This window comes from Euleptes europaea, chromosome 14, assembly GCF_029931775.1.
Source record: "Euleptes europaea isolate rEulEur1 chromosome 14, rEulEur1.hap1, whole genome shotgun sequence".
Classification (NCBI taxonomy): domain Eukaryota; kingdom Metazoa; phylum Chordata; class Lepidosauria; order Squamata; family Sphaerodactylidae; genus Euleptes; species Euleptes europaea.
Window position 1 is genome coordinate 49,647,631 of NC_079325.1, and position 15,803 is coordinate 49,663,433.

Sequence of the window (15,803 nt, forward strand, 5' to 3'; positions counted from 1 at the left end):
TGGCGCAATCTAAATCAGGCCTTTGTGTGCCACTGGGGAATGTTTGCATGCCTGGCATTAAGTGCTTGGCCTTTTCTACTTCCGTCTTTTGATGTAAAACTGACGGTATCGCTGCAGTAGGAACTGGATCTGCTTGTGATTTCAGGAACTTAAAGGGAAAATAGCCTATTTTACAGAAAATGTGTATGCTGCCTCTGCAAGAAGACAATAGAGCTAACTACTGCAGCTAGCAATATGCTTACTATTAATGTTATTGATATTTACAGCGTGAGAGTGCATGGAGATTTCTTTAAAATGTTATTTGGATTAAAACTGGTATAAAATTAAACTTGTCCATATGGAACTTATTCAGATTTAGCTGCACTTTGTAACCAGCCTTGCTGCTCATTTCTTGAGAACCAGCCAGTTTCCATTCTGCATAACTTGGACTGTTAATGGATCAACTTCCAGTCTTCCTTTCTGTCATCCTTTCTGTCATCGTTTCTCCCATTTTCAGCTTCACCTGCCGCCTTGCAGCCTTCTGATTTCTTTGGTTAGTTTCCAAAGCGCAGTTCAGATGCTGTGATTGAATCATGGCTCCTTGCCTCAGGCTCACGTGCTCCCTCTTTCCCTTCCATGCTCTGATTCTCTCCTTCACGTCCTACTTTGCAGTGGCCATAGTTTGTTTGCCAAGGCATCCCACTTGAGTAGATAACAGGATGGGGCCACAGTGTTCTTTTTGGGCCCAACTCTTGTAATCCTGTGCATGTTGGTACTTATTCTGTGAACTAAATGTGCTGGCTCATGTAAGAACTGGTATATTTTACCTTGGCTCTCTTCGTTGGGGTGTATGGGTATGAATTAAATATTCAATACAAACTGGGGGGAAATAGAAGACTTTCTTCTGGGAATAAAGAAGTGATACCAAACAACCATTTGTAAGCCTTAGTCATAAACTAGAACTTATGGCCTGACCATGGTCTAATCTATTTTTTGTTCCTTGAGCACAGAGTAAACTTTTAAGAATTGAATACATTTATTTCTGGCTTCTAATTTAGCTTGAAACCTGGTTGCCTTGTAATCTTGTTTGGGCAGCGTTGGCAGCTGTTTCTCCCCTCTGTCTTCTGGCCTTGCCTCTGGCACCTTATTGGCTTGGGTGTTCTCTTTCTTTAATTGTATACTCAGCGGTTATATACCCTTTCAGTCTCACCCAGGTCAGCTTTCAAATATGCTCCCTGTAATTTTCTTCTTTAAATGTAGGAGATGGACAGGCAAAATATACCACATGTAACCCAGACCCTATGGTTGTGGTATGAATCTTATTTCTGGAATTCCACTTCAAAAATCCTAGGTGACTGCCCAACCACCAAAAAATAACTTAAGGCGTGTCCCTCTTCATCCCAGTACATCAGTTACACTGGGCCCTTGGTATTTGGTTGCTCCTCTCAAGCTGTCCCACAGTGAGATGCAAGGCACTAAAATGCAATAAAACACCTGGAAAACACCTGAAACCAAGCCGATTGCACCTTGAAAAGGTGCTTAGGGTGGCACAAAGCTCCTCGCCCAGCCAGCCTTGTTTTCTAGCTGTAAAGTCACATCTGACAGTGAGGTTTTCAAGGCAAGAGACGTTCAGAGGTGTTTTGCCATTGCCTTCCTCCCTGTCACGACCCTGGTATTCCTTGGAGGCCTCCCATCCAAATATTTGCCAGGCTCAGCCCTTCTTAGCTTCTGACTGCCTGGGCTATCCAGGTCAGGACAGCCATCCTCTTATTGCGGCACATGTAAAGACACCAAAAGAAGCACTTCCCCTCTTCTCCTTCACCTGCTCTTGGCAAAGCCAACAAGACATCCTGTAATTGGGGGGGGGGGGGTAAGAGGTTAATAGAGAAGGCTTCTCACCTGTGACAAATAAGAATAGCATTCAAAGTACTAAGCAGAGAAACTTCTTCTGACAAGTCAGGGTATCATTGTGTGACAAAGACCTAATTTAGGCAGTTTGCCTACATGCACCTACTATAACTTTGAGAAACTCATGAAATTGAACACATGAAGCTTGTACTGAATCAGACCTTGGTCCATCAAAGTCAGTATTGTCTACTCATACCCACAGTGACTCTCCAGGGTCTCAGGCAGGGGTCTTTCACATCACCTACTTGCCTAGTCCCTTTAACTGGAGATGCCGGGGATTGAACCAGGGTCCTCCTGCATGCCAAGCAGATGCTCTACCACTGTGCTACGGTCCTATTTTTAAAAATTATTATTATTATTTGTGAGGCTGGTGAGATGATGAAGAAGAGTTGGTTTTTATATGCCGACTTTCTCTACCTTTTAAGGAGAAACTGGCTGACAATCTCCTTCCCTTCCTCTCCCCACAACAGACACCTTGTGAGGTAGGTGGGGCTGAGAGAGTGTGACTAGCCCAAGGACACCCTGCAGGCTTTGTGGGGAGGAGTGGGGAAACCAACCCAGTTCACCAGATTAGAGTCTACCACTCTTTATCACTACACCATGCTGGAAAGCCCTTTTTATCTATCCACCTAAGTATTCAGCACAGTAACAGAATATTCAAGTGCTGAAAGCAGAGCATTCTCAGGCTGGGATTAAAGCTTTTTCTTCCTGGTCAGGCTGATTCCATTCACTTGCATTACTCCTGGGGTAGAGCGGGGGGAGTTGCTTTTAATTATTGAAGCACTGCCTTATCTAATGCCTCCCTGATGCAGCTTCTCTTCCACTCTGTTCTCTCCTGATGTGCTCTTTAAATGGTTAGCTAGCGGGTACAGATAATTCCTGCTCAAGATCATTTCACCTTTTTCTTCTTTCCCCTTTTTATCCTCTCTGAGTTATAATTTAAGAACTTAATTGTCTCTGGGCTGAGGAAGGACCAATTATAATAGATCAAGCTAGCCTTCTTGGATCCATAAAGTGCACCCCCCACTGCACTCACTACACACTCTTGGTTATGTATCTTCATCCTAAAAAAGGATTTGTTCCACCCATTGTTCACCCCATCCCTGATAAATCTTGGCTTATGGTTGAGGGTAGCAATGGTATAGATCAAGAGCCAGCCTCCTTTCCCCTCCTTTCACTTTCCCTTCCTTTTCCATCCCTCCTTGGTCCTTTCCATTATTCCTTTCCTCTGCCTTCCCCCTTTCACACCCTTCCTTTTTCCCTTTGTCTTTCTGCCTCCATCCTCCCCAAAAGGAGTAACACCAACAGTGGACATTGCTACACGGCCACCTTGAAGTAACAATCCTCCCTAAGATGTAGTAGCTGGGTGCCTCTTCTCTGTGGGGAATAAGAGCAAAAGGGAGAGAGTGTTAAATCAAGCTTCTGCTTAAGATTATTAGTTGTCTTTTTAGATTGATTTTAAATTTGTATACTACATTTTTGTAATTACATCATTTTAGCCACCCTGAGCCCAGCTTTCTGGGGAAGGGCGGGATACAAATAAAATTATTATTGTTGTTGTTGTTATTAAGCCCTCCATTGCCTTCAATTGAGGCATCCCTAAACATTTCCGCTTCTTTTCCATTCTTACACCTTAGCCTTAGATCTAAAGTGCTGTGTCCTGTCATTTCGCTCTCTTCCCTTTTGCCCCCCTGCTCCTGCCACCCATGCCATCATTTTCTGCTGCTTTTCTCCCCCCCGCCCCATCCACATTCCAATATGCATTTCCAGGTGGCTTGCCACAGGTAATATGTGTGATGTGAGATGTGAACATGCATCGCTCTTTGCAAGGGGCTTCGGCTGTTTCCACCTTCAGTTTTCTATAGGTAAGGCTTCTGGAGTGAGATGGGGGGTGGGGGTGGGACATGATTACTCTGGGGCTCCAGAAAGCCAGGCAAAACGCTTTTGGTTTGCAGCTTTCATTGCAGCAGGTAATGGAGACATATGACATTTTGCATATCGCTGTCTCTCTGCCTAATCAACATTTCTGTTCTGTAACAGGAAGAAAGGTGGGGGAGAAATGTGAGAATTGGGGGTGGGGTACAGGGTACGTAGAGACCATTCATAGCTCATTTATGTTAACAAAACCATGCAAATGGTTTGGATTGAGGGTGGGGTGGGGGACCAGAGAGGATCAGACTTGTGGCACTAGAGCCCCAGGAACTCCTGCCCCCCATGCTTTTTCAAGTGCTCATTGCACTGAAAAGGTGCAGGGGAGAAACGAGACCTCCTGGGGCTGTTACGTGCCTGATCTGCATCAGGGTCTCATGGCAATTTTTAAAGAACTACAATGCTTTTAAAATGGCGCTAGCAGCCATAGAACTAGGGTTGCCAACTGCCAGGTAGTAGCAGGAGATCTGCTAATTCAACTGATCTCCAGCTGATAGAGATCAGATCACCTGGAGAAAGAGCCTTGGTTTCACTTACCGTGAAGGCTTCTTCTGCTCGTAGGTAAGAAGGGCGTCTTCAGTCTGGGTTATTTTCCTTTATTTGCTAGGGAAGGCAGGAATCAACAAAATTTGTAGGCCTTCCGGTTCTCTAGGGGAAATGACCCCCTCCCTTCGGAACGCCTCAGTAGTTGAAAAGCTTAAAAATGCCAATATATAGTAATCCTTATAATTCTTGCCCCTAATAAACGAGGAACACAGGGACGGAAAAAACAACTGGTAACGAGAAACAATCATTCAACTTCAACATTGAGGAAACACGTCTTACAGAAGACACCCTCCCGTAGCAGTAGCTATCTCCTTCTGTTTCTCTCTCTCTCTCTTTTTTTTTTTTTTTTTTTTTTTAACTAGGGCGGGGAAGACGCCCTTCTTACCTACGAGCAGAAGAAGCCTTCACGGTAAGTGAAACCAAGGCTCTTTCTCGCTCTAGGTAAGAAGGGCGTCTTCAGTCTGGGACTTACCAGAGCTATTTGTGAACTTGGGTGGGAATTAGGTCTCCTGTACAGTCTGAAGGACTCCCAGACCAAAGGCACATGCCTCTCTGGAAAAAGAGTCCACTTTATAATGTCTGGTAAATGTTGACAAGGAAGACCAAGTAGCAGCATTACATATTTGTTCCAAAGACACCTTGTGTCTAAATGCTACCGTGGTGGCCGCACTCCTGACCGAGTGTGCGGTGATGCCAGGTGGAGTTCCCACTCCGGAAGTCTTATAGGCCTGGGCAATACAGGCCTTAATGGTGCTACTAATAGCTGCCCGAGACATGGCGCCTCCCTTATTGGGTGCCGTCAAGGTAATGAAGAGACGCTCTGACTTTCTAATATGTTGAGTCTTTCTGATGTAAATGCGCAAGGCCCTTTTTACATCTAGGGAGTGCCATTCTCTCTCCTTCTGATTAGAAGGATTCGGAAAGAAGGTAGGAAGGACCACCTCCTGTTCAAGGTGAAAGCGAGTCTGAATCTTTGGAATGAAAGAAGGATCAGTACGGAGAATCACTCTATTCTTGCGAAATATGCAAAGATCTGGCCTGACGGAGAGTGCTCCAAGTTCCGAAACCCTTCTGGCTGAAGTGACTGCGGTAAGAAACAAGGTTTTCATGCGGAGCCACTTAAGGTCAACTTTTCTAAGGGGTTCAAACGGTGGTTTGGTCAAGGCTAGCAGAACCGAACGCAAATTCCAAGAAGGGAATCTATGAACCACCGCAGGGGATGTCAATTTAACTCCTCTAAGGAAGGCACAGATGTGAGGATGCTTTGTTAGAGGGTACCGACCTATACGAGGTACCAGCGTGGCTATTGCGGCCAATTGTCGTCGTAATGTGGAGACTTTAAGACCGAGTTTATGTCCGTCTTTGAGGAAGGATAAGACGTCAGGTACCTTCGGTTTTAGTGGATTCTTGGAGTTGCGGTGACACCAAGTGGCGAACACCTTCCAGGTAGCTCCGTATATCCTTTGTGTGGCCGGTCTTCTGCTGGCTAAGATGGTATCTACGATGTCGGCACTGTACCCCTGATCTAAGAGGCCTCGCCTTTCAAGTGCCAAACGGTTAGACGATACCACCCGGGATCCGGGTGACAAATCGGTCCTTGGAGCAGAAGGTCCTGTCTGACTGGAAGTCGCCAGGGAGGCTGAATGGATAGCTGTTGTAATACCGGATACCAAGGTCTCCTTGGCCAGTCCGGAGCTATGAACAGTACTGTGGTCCGAAGGCTCCGAATGCGCCGGAGCACTCTGGGAATGAGAGGTAGAGGTGGGAATGCGTAGAGCAGTCCGTTCGGCCACGGGGATAGGAGAGCATCCGTCCCTTCCGCTCCGGCCTGGTGATATCTGGAATAGAACCTTTTGAGCTGGGAGTTGGCTGGAGTGGCGAAAAGGTCTACTTGTGGAAGGCCAAACCTGTTGACCATCTGATTGAATACCTCTGGGTGTAAGGCCCACTCGGCTTCGTCGAGGCGTTGCCTGCTGAGCCAATCGGCCTGGGTGTTCAGCACCCCTCTGATGTGTTCCGCTGATATCGAGGCTAGATGGATCTCGGCCCACTCCAGTATCTTGGAGGCTTGCTTGTGGAGAGACGACGATCTGGATCCTCCCTGCTTGTTTATATGAGCCTTTGTGGCTATGTTGTCTGTTCTGATGAGGAGATGAGTCCCCTGCAACTGGGGACCGAAGTGCAGAAGGGCATTCCATACAGCAGTTATCTCTAGGAAGTTGATGCTCCTTGTCTGCTGACTGAGATCCCAGACTCCCTGCGCTGGTTGGCCTCGGAGAGTAGCTCCCCATCCCGTTAGACTTGCGTCTGTGAACAACTGAGTAGGTGTTTCGTGGATGTAAGGGAGACCCCGAGATAGGTTGGATGGGAGCGTCCACCAAGTCAGGCTCGCTCGAGCAGCGTCCGAGAGAATCAGTAATTTGTTCCGCTTTTTGGCAATGTCCTTCTGGAACGGTTGAAGGAACCACTGTAAGGGCCTTGCCCTGAAACGAGCCCATGGTACCGACGGGATGCACGACACCATGTGTCCCTGGAGCTTGGCAAGTGTCATAAGACGAGATGTCTGGGTAGCAGCCACCTGTTTGGCTAATGACGAGATGGATTCCACCTTGTCCTTCGTGAGGATGAGGGAGTTGGTTGTAGTGTCTATGACCACACCGAGATGAGTCAGCGTCTGAGAAGGAACCAGTTGACTTTTGTCCCAATTGATGAGGAAGCCATGGTCCTGTAGAATCTTGATCACGATGTTGGTGTGAATCCGACTGAGTTCTTGAGAGGGAGAACATATGAGGATGTCGTCCAGGTACGGGTGTACCTGGACTCCCTGTTTGCGGGCCTCTACCATGAGGGTCACCAATATCTTGGTGAAGACCCTTGGGGCGGAAGTTAGACCGAAAGGTAGGGCCCGAAACTGATAATGGTCCTCCTGGCAGGAGAAGCGAAGGTACTTCCTGTGCATTGGATGGATGGGGACGTGGAGATACGCTTCGGTGAGGTCCACCGAGGTAAGGAAGGCTCGAGGTGTTAAGGTCTCCGAGATGGACTTCAGAGTTTCCATCCTGAATTTCCTGTAGATGACAAATTTGTTCACCCATTTGAGGTTCAGGATGGCTCTCCAGTCCCCATTTTTCTTCGGAACCGTGAAAAACACGGAATAGACTCCCAAGGAACGCTCGGAGGACTCGACGGGCTCTATGGCCTGGATGTCTAGCAGATGTTGGATGGCTTCTCTTGTTCGGAGCAATTTTTCTTTGCCTAGATTTATTTTGGAGATGAATCTTGCTGGTGGGGTCCTGCGAAACTCGAGTAGCTATCCTTGAGCGATGATGGAGGATACCCAATGATCCGCATGTGATGCCTGCCAAGTTTTCGCAAAGCGAGAGAGGCGGCCCCCCACCGGGTCGATCCTGGAGTCATTGTTTGGGTTGTTGAGGCCCATACCCAGACCTGTCAGGAGGATGGGAAGAGCGTGGGGATCTGGAGAAACGACCTCCCCTCCGAAAGGAACCCCTGGCGGAGGCCCAGGATCCCTTTCGTTGATCGCCCCTAAATCTCTGGAGTGTGTGGGAGGAACGAAAGGAACGTGAGAAGGACCTTTGCTCCCGCTTGTAGCTCTTGGGAAGAGCTTTTTTCTTGTCTCTTGTTTCAACTAGAATAGGGTCTAGTTGGTCGCCAAAGAGCTTGTTTCCCTGATACGGGAATCCCATCAGGTCAGCCTTGGAATGGTGGTCCACCTGCCAAGGTCGAAGCCAGAGGGCTCTCCTAGTTGCTAACTGGGTGGCAATGGCTCTGGCAGAAAAAGAGAGTGTCTAAAGAAGAGTCGGCCAGAAAGGTGACCGCTTTTAGGACTCTGGACACTCCCTCCTGGGCTTTCTTATTTCCTTTAGGAACGATCTGTTGAAGTTTGCGTGTCCACACAATGGCCGCTCTGGACACTAAGGCTGAAGTGACCGAAGCGCTGACAGCTAGAGCAGAAGCCTCGTGTGTTCTCTTGAGAGAGATCTCAGCTTTCCTGTCTAGAGGATCTCTGATGGATCCCTTACCGTCTCTAGCCACAACGTCATTGGAGTGCAACGCACACACAGGTGCTTCCACTATCGGGGGTTGCAGTAATCGGGCCGTGTCAGGGGCTAAGTCATAGAACTTCTTAGCAATGGCAGGAGTCTGTCTGCCTGCTAAAGGCTTTTCCCATTCAGCAGTAATGAGAGAGGTGAAATAGTCTGGGACTGGTATGACCCGAGCGGGGTTGGCATGCCTGTGGAAAAATTCCTTGGAACCCTTAAGCTTGTCTGGAGCTTGTGGGTCCTGTGGTTCAGATAAGTCCAAGGCCTCTAGAGTCTTAATCAAGAGCGAGGGGAAATCCTCCTGAGGGAAAAGCCTTAGCTGTTTCTCCTCTGGCTTAGGCAGATCTTCCTCAGTGGATGAATAATCCCCTTCTTCATTCTCCTCATCCGAAGAGTCTGGAGAGGATTGGGCCTGCATTACTACCGACCCCCTGGGTTGGTGGGAGGATTTGCTGGAGACAGGCCTCTCACCCGCAGGCACAGCTTGTCTATGCTGTGTACTAGAGCCCTCTAGAGGATCCTGATAGTCCTCTGGGTCTCTGATTGAGGGGGTGGGGGTCCGCTGGGCCGCTTGTAGGCCGTCAACAAAAACACTTCTTAGGAGCTCCGTGAGCTCAGCTCTTAAGGCAGCCATTCCCCCCAACTCCAAAACCCCCGCGAGCGTCTGTACCTTACCGGTAGACGTTAGTTGTGCTGCCGAAGAGGGGTCTGGAGCTCCATCGCCGCTTGGGGAAGCCTGGCTAGCAGCCGCGGCGGTAAGCAGGGGTCTCTCCTTGCCGAATGGGTCCGCGGAGCTTTCAGCCGCCCGCGGGGTCCTCGGCGCCGGGCTAGCAGCCTCGGCAGGCGTCCGGCTAGCAGCCGCGCCTAACTTGACCCTCTCCGCCACCGATGTGGCGGCGGGTATGTGTGGCGGTTGGCTAGCAGCCTCGCCAGTCTTCTTACGTTTTCCTGAGGAGGGAAACTTTTTGTCCCCTTTTCCCTCAGGATTCAGTTTTCTTTTCCTCTTCGGATCGGGGCCTTTTTGGGACTGCGATGAGTCTCCGCGGCTGTGGTCCGCCGCTACAAGGAGGCCCGGGTCCAAATCTATGGACGAAATGAATTTGTCCTGGTGGGCGTCCGCCATCTTTTTTTTTTTTTTTTTTTTTTTTAAAGGCGGGAAAAATTTAAACCGAAATTCCCCCCCCCCCCGGGGCCCGCAAACAACAGACAAAAAGGGGGGAAAAAACACGGAGGTAAGGGGAAAAGGAAAAGCTAGGGGAAGAAAACTTTCACCCAAATTTAGAGGAAAAACGGCGGAGAACCGGCGGCAACCTGCTTCCCTGACAAAGGCAGGAAACAAAAAACTGAGGCGTTCCGAAGGGAGGGGGTCATTTCCCCTAGAGAACCGGAAGGCCTACAAATTTTGTTGATTCCTGCCTTCCCTAGCAAATAAAGGAAAATAACCCAGACTGAAGACGCCCTTCTTACCTAGAGCGAGAAAAATGAGCGCTTTGGCAATTGAACTCTATGGCATTGAAGTCCCTCCCCTCCCCAAACCCTGCCCTCTTCAGGCTCCGCCCCCAAAATCTCCCTCCGGTTGCGGAGAGGGACCTGGCAATTCTACAGAGGATAGCTGTGCCCGCTGTCACTTGTAATTTGGATCTCAGTAGAAGCGGCTTTCTCCTGCATGACATGGAGGTTCCAAGCAATGCTGGCATTCAGAAACACCAAATCATGGTGTGGTTGTGGTTGTATGTTTAACTGGCGTGGCCAGTAGGGGTGTATGTTGTATTGGCTTTTGCCTTCAATAAACAAATCATAAACATGCCATTGGAACTTACAGATGTTATTAGATGTTTATAGAATTGAGGATTAACTTGTAAAGCTTAGATTAAGATGGGTAGCCCTGTTTGTCTGTCTGTAGCAGTAGAAAAGAGCAAGAGTCCAGTAGCACCTTAAAGACTAACAAAATTTCTGGCAGAAATTTTGTTAGTCTTCAAGGTGCTACTGGACTCTTGCTCTTTCCTACTTGTAAAGCTTAGTACCCAACGTTCTTTTTACAGAATATTTTTTTTTAAACTTTAAAATATATATAAATAGTAGGAGTAGGATGTCCCCATTTAGTCTCCTCTGGACTCTAGCTATAGATGGCATATGTGCAGCAGGCTATAGGAAAGGGGTCTCTTCTTCCAAAACAAAATGGGGGAGGTCAGAATGTTTCTGGCCTCCAAAACTAGTGGGAGCTGATGGTCCTGCTTACAGGATGCCATTGGATATGGGCAGCAGATAGCAGCACATCAGCCCAAAAGGAGGGAGGATGGACTCTCCACCATTGTCAAAAATGGTATTGGTGGGACTTTACAATAAATTCCTACCTCCCCAGGATTGAGCCTCGCTGTAAATTGGGCAAGGAACTGCCCCTTTGCAGGGTGAGGGTGACCAATGGCATCTGAGGGCGACTTAGCTCTAACCCCAAGTTCTTCTCCCTTCATGTACAGGTCCCTATTTGTTCACACTGTTAGGCTTGTTCTCTTAGCTGCTAGTGCAAATAAATGCATGCTGCAAACTCAATGTACAAAGTCCCAGGTGGACATAATGGACCCTAATGGACTTAATCCAGGTTGTTGCTTCTGGCTGAGGAAACCTGACGCTCTTCTTCCCTGATCTCTTTTGTAAATGGAAACTGCTGGCTGTGGGATCTGTAAGCAGAAGCTTGATTTAACATTCTCTCCCTTTTGCTCTTATTCCCCACAGAGAAGAGGTTCAGGAAAATTGTGTACGCTGGAAGAAGAAATTCACCTTTGTCTGCAAAATGAGTGCTAATCCTGCCACAGGCCTCCTGGATCCCTGTATCTGCCGCGTGTCTGTCCGCAAGGTGAGCATTTGTCTGCTTCATGCTTTGATACGGCCCGTGTTTATGGAAAGATAACTGTGCCAATAAGATGTCAAAGAAGCAAGCTGACTTGCATTTAGAGATTCTGTTCTGGTTTACTGTGCAGGGTCCCCCAAACCACCCTTTTGAAGTTAGTTCTGATTAGACTGCACTTTCTCACCCACCATGGCCTTGCCGGCTCTGTTCCTAAACTGTAGAGAGCTCAGTACTTATACCAGTTACGTCCCTCCCAGGTCTATGGTTTTCTCCAAGAAGTCAGGTGGTGTGTGTGTGTGTGTGTGTGTGTGTGTGTGTGTGTGTGTATGTTTTTCTTCTTGCTCTGAGGAGGAGGGCATCTTGATCTTGGGTGATTCCCACTGGTCGCTCAGGAGGCAGGACTAATTTTGTCGCTTTCTGTCTCCCGCGTGGGAGCCTCTCAAGACTAGTTTGTTTCTTGCCTCGAACAGGGAGAGCAGCTGGGAAATAGCTCTCCACAGCAGCTACCCACCTTCCCCCCCCCCCCATTTGTTCTTTTTGACTCCTTCTTTTGACTCTTTTTCTTACCTTCTACAGCTTTAGGGAGAGTTTTTCACTCTCCCAAGCATTCTTCAGCTCCAGCCTATTTTTGTGTGCTTTTGCACCTCGTTTCTCTTCTCCTTCCCTCCTCTTCCCCCCCTCCTTATTATGGAGTTTGAGGCTCAGGAAGAGCCCAGCAGAGATGGCTTTCTTTTGGAGGAGGGCGCAGACCCAGGGCTGCTGGCCTTCATGTTGCAAGGGGAGGGCTCAGAAGCCCCAGACACCGCAAGAGAGAAGAGGAGGAAAGCTCGGCACCAAACCAGAAATGCCAAACCGCACAGCCAAGAAATGGTGCGAAAGGGCCTCCAATGGAAAAGCGGCCTTAATGGCTACCAGTTTGTCCCTGAGCGGCTATGATGGTAGACTCGGCTCCCTGGATGTCTTTCCCCTCAAACCAGATGGCGGAGACGGAGCTTCAAAGGGGTTATGTACAGCCACAGCCCTTCCCTCGAGGCTGTGGGAGAGTGGCCATCCTGTCCCAACAAGTTAAGGAAAGTAGTTAGGAGGGCCCTAAGTGAAAAGTTGCAACAGATCCAGGTGTGCTCTTCTCCCTCTCACCCCAGGGGTCCCACTGATCTCCCCCCCCCCAAGATCTCCCCCACATGTCTCCATGGCCAGGCACAGGATCGGAGAGTGACAGGCCACTTCTTATAGGGAGGACTTCCGACAGTGGCCTATTAAAGCAGCCAGAAAGGTCTCTTATGCAGGCATTCATACCAGCCTCTCCCTTGGTAATATGACCCCCTCTTTAATATCAGATGATGAGAAAAGGAAGGGCAGTTCTCCTCCGAGGAAGAACGGATAGTGGAGGAGGAACCAACCCACCTAATCAATGGGCTAAATGGGCTTAAGTGTTATGGCACTGGACCTCTCTGAAACCTTAATCCTAGAGAGGAAGCAAAAGGGGGCAGATCTAGACCTAAAGGATCTAAAGAGTTCTTTCTAAGGCTGCTATTCTCTAAGAGGCCTGTTTCATTCCCTGAGTACTTTGAAAGGCTAGTGGAGGCAGAATGGGCCAAACCCTTGGCTAATAGGCAGTTTCCTAACGCTACAAGAAAGCTCTATTTTTTAGCCCCATATGCCGTGGAATTGCTGCAGGTCCCATTGGTGGATTTCCCTATTGCTCTGCAATCCATGGAATTGCTGTCGGAGGATGGAATGGGTTCCATCAAGGGCTCCTTGGATAGAAAAACGGACTACGCCTCCCAGAAGTCCCACAAGGCCACAGCATTGACCTCAGAGCAGCAGCCACTTATCTTTAGGGTCCCAGTTGTTTGGGCTTGGAAATAGAGCCAGCTAATCCCCAGTGACAGTAAGAGGGCAGCTGAGGGAGTGAATCCTCAAGGCTGTTACCTTCTTAGCAGAAGCATCACTGGACACTATGACGTTTGCAGCCTGTTTGATGGCAGCGGCATCCTCTACAAGGAGGGCCTGGCAAGCAGACCTTCATTCCAAGTCTGTCGTGATGGCCTATCCCTTCCAAGGCAGAAGATTATTTGAGAAGAATCTTGATAAGATTCTGGTTGAGACCAGAGACAAGAAGAAGGCCATGCCTAGAAACCTACAGAAGAATGACAGGAGAACTTTCTCACCACAACCCTTTAGTTCCCATCTCACACTGCCACGGTCCAGACCCGATCAGAGGAGAATGCAGTGGTCAAGTAACAGAGGGTCCTTTCGAAGTGGTTCACACTACAACAGGTCACCTCAATTCCAATTTTATCGGGCTGACAGATCAGCCAAACACGGAAAACTGTGATGCTAGGCACCTCCTGGTGGGGGGACAGCTTCAAGAACTCCAAACACAGTGGCTACGATCACAACGAGACCAGTGAGTTCAGCAAACCATCCAGTTCGGGTATGTCATAGAGTTAATCAGTCTCCCCCCAGACTGGATCTCCTAGATCTCTCTGGGAGGAAAAAGCACACAAGACCATAGCAGTCATAAACCATCTTTGAAGGTACAAGGTATAGATCCAGTTCCTCCATGAGAATATCACTCAGGAGTCTACTCCATATTCTTCATGGTTCCCCAAAAAAATGGATACTGGAGAGCCATTATCAACCAAAAAACATGTCAACAGGTTTGTGGCACACAAATGCTTCCACATGGAGACCCTGTGCTTCATCACAGAGGCCCTGATTCCTGGCCTCAATTGATCTCACAGAAGCGTACCTGCACATCCCTGTCTACACGGGACACTGCAGGTTCCTCTGATTCTCATACCAAGATCATCACTTACAGTTCAGAGCCCTTTCCTTCGGCCTGGCTTTGGCTCCCCGAGTTTTTTCTAAGGTACCGGTAATGCTTGTGGCACTGACGCTAAGACAAGGAACTCAGTTTCACCCATGCCTGGATGACATTCTGATCTGTCCACTCCAAGGCCAAGGCCACCCAGTTAATGTCAATGGCACGCCTTCAGGATCTTATGATATCATGCATAGGATCAGTTCCGTGGACACGACTACACTCCAGGCCTCTTCATTGGTTCCTCCGTCCTTACCATTTGGAGATCATCCCAAAAAGGGACAAGAAATTGACTTGATCATTACCAGTGACACTAAGCATGATCTAGTGGAACAAATCCAGTGAACTAAGGCGAGGCCAACCCTATATCCAGAACCTCATACAAATCTTCATGGATGCCAGTCTATCCAGCTGGAGAGCCTCTCTACACAAGGTCCCTGGAACCAAGAAGAAAGGAGGATGAACATAACACCCTGGAACTCAGGACCTCTTCACCTCGACATCCAGTCATCAAGTACCACGATTCTTCTTCAGATACCACCATCCTCGGTGGGAGCAAACGGATACCCTAACATCTCCATGGCCCAAAGGACTACTGAACACCTTCCTGCCGTTACCAGTGATACTGAAAGCCTTGTGGAAGATACATCAGAAGCGGGTCGAAGTGATGTTCATGTCTCCAGAGTGGCCTCGCAGACCATGGTTCCCATCTCTAGGGGAATTATCCATACATGTCCCATGGCATATTCCAGTGACTCAAGACATGCTTCCACAGGGACCAGTGTAGCATTCTGACCCAGATTGGTTTTGTCTGACTGCATGGTGCCTGAAAGGCAAGGGCTCCTAGAACTCAGTTATTCTCTGGCAGTATTAGAAACAATCATGGCTTCCAAGAAAGTATCTACCAGACGCATATACAATTCCACATGAAAAGCCTTCAGTCGATGGTGACAAAGTTAACAGGTTAACCCATTGAATTTGGGCCAACTACTGGCCTTCCTACAGGACATGGTTCATCAGCAATTCAAGGCATCAACCCTGCGTTGCCAGGTAGTGACCATAGCGGCCATCATACCTTGGATGGCAGGGGTTCCTTTGACCAGGCATCCTCACATAGCCTTGTTCCTCAAAGGGGTGGCGCAGACCAGCCCCCCCCCCCATGTCGTTCACAGATTTGATTCGTGGCAATTAGACGTAGAGCTATCAGCTCTCACCACAGCACCCTTTGAACCTTTATGGAAAGTTCCTCATAAGAGGTTACGCATGAAGACCTTGTTTCTGACAGTGGTGACTTCGGCTAGAAGGGTATTAGAACTAGGAGCCTTATCAGTCAGGAAAGGTCGATGCATCTTCCATAACGACTGGATCCCCCCTACATTCCCAGGTTAACACCCTCTTCCACAGAAGACAAGAGATCCACTTACCGTCATTCTGTCCATGGCCCAACCATGCCAAAGAAAAAGCTTGGAACATGTTAGATATGCGACAGGCCCTCAGGATATACATCTGACATACTGAGCCTATCAGGAAAGTGGACTTTCTTTTAATTTCCTTGATGGCCCCAAATAAGGAAAGGAAGATGTCCAGATCAGCAATGTATCTGCCAGGCCTACAAGGCCAGCAACATTCCCATACCTCCAGGCATCACAGTGCACTTGGTATGTTGTACAGCTACCAATGTGGCCTTTGACCATCAGGCCTC

General features: G+C 48.5%; 1 protein-coding gene across 1 annotated transcript in view; it reads left to right on the forward strand.

The window, feature by feature from the left end:
- EEIG1 (estrogen-induced osteoclastogenesis regulator 1) overlaps positions 1–15,803 on the forward strand; it is an 81,890-nt gene that overhangs the window by 41,141 nt on the left and 24,946 nt on the right. The window contains exon 2 of the mRNA XM_056860616.1: positions 11,160–11,280. Within this exon, the coding sequence (XP_056716594.1) occupies positions 11,160–11,280 (121 nt within the window). The remainder of the gene's footprint in view (positions 1–11,159; positions 11,281–15,803) is intronic.